Genomic DNA, 2,763 nt, shown 5'->3' with positions numbered 1-2,763 from the left:
CGCGCTTTTGTTCCCGAAACAGCCAACTGCCGGGCAGTATCGCACATGTGCTGCCCTCGAGCAGCCATACACGCGGTACATTTTTGCACGCAAACAGTGAAATCTATGAAGTCGTAAACGACTGCTGTGGATTTTGAAAGAAAGCAAATTGCTGAGAAAGCATAGTCGCCAGCAACTAAGTTTAAACTGTTTCTGCGGCATCGAGAGGTAGTGCGAAAGCGGTGATATGAACAACAATGTTTCTGCGGCACCGAGATGTAGTGCAAAATCTGTGATGTAAACGGCTCCGCAAAGTACCGTGACTAGCTACGGCACACCTGAGACTGCAAAGCCTTTCAACGGTATGGAAATGGACTGAAGTTCCTGCACCTCCATCTGAACACAACGCCGACAGTATACGCTGCAGGTAACATCAGTTGACCCTCCTTTGCAAGGGTTTCATTCGCCTAGTGTGAAGCAGAGCGAAGAAGGTAACGCATGCGGGCAAGAACACTGACAGATTTTACTTCATCGACTATTTCTGCGTCGCTACGTTGTGCCGCTTCTGCTGTATTGTCATTATTTGCTAGACAAGGGAACCTGAAGAACATTGATTTAGCTCAGGTGAAAATTTTCGCCCGAAAACGCTTAGAAAGTACATCTCCGAACAAAAAGGTGTCCTATCCTGGAGAGCGTACCCTGTGAATAACGCAACAGGTTTCTACCTGATACTGAAGCATGAGACGTTCATTGTTCATCCATTTAAAAAGGAGATCAAATTTACTAAAAATTGCCTGCATCTGCCTCGTAATTGGGATACTCATATGGGCATTTCCCAGGCACCCAGTGCCGGATTTTCCCTGCTGGAACTCGCCGGTACCAGATGTATATGTTACCCGCCATGACGACAGTTATGTGCCCAACTTTATACATTTCATTAGGCTCGGCAACAGACCCTTGTCTTTTGTTGAAGTCGTCTGCATTCGGGCAGCTTGGATCCAGCAAAGGCCAGATATACTGATGATCCACTGCGACAACTGCAATGCGACCACACGGAGCCCTTTCTGGAAGCACATCAAAGACATTCCGCGATTAAGCCTCCGACACATCGAGTACCCAAAAACGATCTTCGGCAGAAGGATCAGTTACGTGCAGCACGCCTCGGACATCGTTCGCATTGAAATCCTCCAAAAGTACGGCGGAATCTACCTCGACAGTGACTCCTACCTCGTGAAGAGCTTGGACAAGTACAGACGCTACGAGCTGGCCATTGGGTGGCCTCCTGGACACTTGGTCGGCACGCAAGTCATTGTGGCCCACAAGGACGCCGAGTACCTCCGCCTGTGGTACGAGTCGTACCTTGACTACCGCCCTTTTCGGTGGTACTACAACGCGGGCGAGCTTCCGACCAAGAAGATCCTCGAACCCCGTCCTGACCTCGTCTACAGGGTGCCTTGCGACTTCGGCGTGCACGAGGCCGCTACAAGGATTTTATACGAGCAGTGTTCTTGCGCGTGGAGAAATTTTACAGCCTTCCATTTGTTCTTCAGGGTCAGAAACTATTACTGTCCTTTTGACAACTTTGGCACGGTAGACTTTGAAACAGTCGGAAGGTACAACACGAGCTTCGGGCAGATGGCTCGACTGGTGCTAGCTGGAACAACGAGGCTTGGTGAGTATCCGGTTAAGAACATCGCTCAGATGAGCGCAGAGACGCTGGATTATTCCGGATGTGCAGAAGACTCGACTGTTCGTCGTTATTTGGGCTGAATGCAGCTATTCCTTAAGAAGGGACAGTATCGTGAGATGAGCTGGATTTTTATTGTGCGGGACACTCAGGGCTGGGTTGAGGTCCTAACACCAGCCATGTGCCAGTTTCGAGTGTTGTGCTATTTGAGAAGTGAAGGTGTCGCACAATAGCATCGGCGTACGTGCCCTCGGTATCGCAAGTCAAGGACGCTACAGTGAATGCACATTGAAGCAATACACGGTGGCGGAGCGAATAAATGCACATGATGTATGGATTGATTGATAATGTCTAACCGAAAACAATCAAAACCCCTTCCGTTCCCTGCAGGTAATTTTTTAAGCAGTTTCAACCGCCAAATTAATTCGGTACTAGTTGCACATCTAGTACATCCGTACGTCTTCTGTATCTCTGAAGATTTAGGTTAACTTCCCCAACATGGAGTTATTTTACAGCTAACTGTCAATGGTTGATTAAAGTATAGTCAATAGTTACATTTTAGGCAGATCTTGATGTCGCGTATGGTGTGTTCCAGGCGTTACTTTTTACGGTTTCAAGCAGGACTGAATCACTCGCTGGAAGATTTGTGAGCTGACACCGTCATTGTAATTGCACATGCAACATCTCGTAAACGTCAACAATTAACAAACGAAAAACGAATGAATCAATGAAATCTTTAGCGAAAAACAGGTATTGTCCTTTGTTACTCAGTTTTGAATTGCCCTCACTTCTGATTTCCGGGTTTCGCTCCATTGTTGAATATAATCACTGCTTAGAGCACAAAATACGAGGGGCGTTAGAATGAACATGGGCAAAAATTTAGAGAGTGTTTAGCCATAGAATCTCGTGCGTAAGCAACAGGCATTCTTTCTTGCAAAGGGTTGTTCAATGGCCCACTGCGGGTATTTGCTACTCTGGGGTGTGTAACATTTCGCTAGTACGTATTCAGAGTACGCCTGGAAGATTCAGTCTAATCTGATAATGCACTGCCCAATACGCTATTTCGGGTATCCGTTAGTTTACGGGCGCCTTAGACT

At 47.2% G+C, this 2,763-nt stretch overlaps 1 protein-coding gene across 1 annotated transcript; it reads left to right on the top strand.

Annotated features, from left to right (window-relative positions):
- LOC144146107 (uncharacterized) lies at nt 1–1,999 on the top strand. The gene has a single exon (XM_077678054.1). The coding sequence runs from the start codon at nt 718–720 to the stop codon at nt 1,747–1,749; it is 1,032 nt and encodes a 343-aa protein (XP_077534180.1). The 5' UTR covers nt 1–717; the 3' UTR covers nt 1,750–1,999.
- The last annotated feature ends 764 nt before the right edge of the window (nt 2,000–2,763 follow it).

The sequence above is a fragment of the Haemaphysalis longicornis genome, unplaced genomic scaffold (assembly GCF_048455015.1).
Source record: "Haemaphysalis longicornis isolate Haplotype H1 unplaced genomic scaffold, Haemaphysalis longicornis Haplotype H1 scaffold_7, whole genome shotgun sequence".
NCBI lineage: Eukaryota > Metazoa > Arthropoda > Arachnida > Ixodida > Ixodidae > Haemaphysalis > Haemaphysalis longicornis.
The sequence above is the reverse complement of the archived record's forward strand: the minus strand, read 5'-3'. Positions and strand labels throughout refer to the sequence as shown.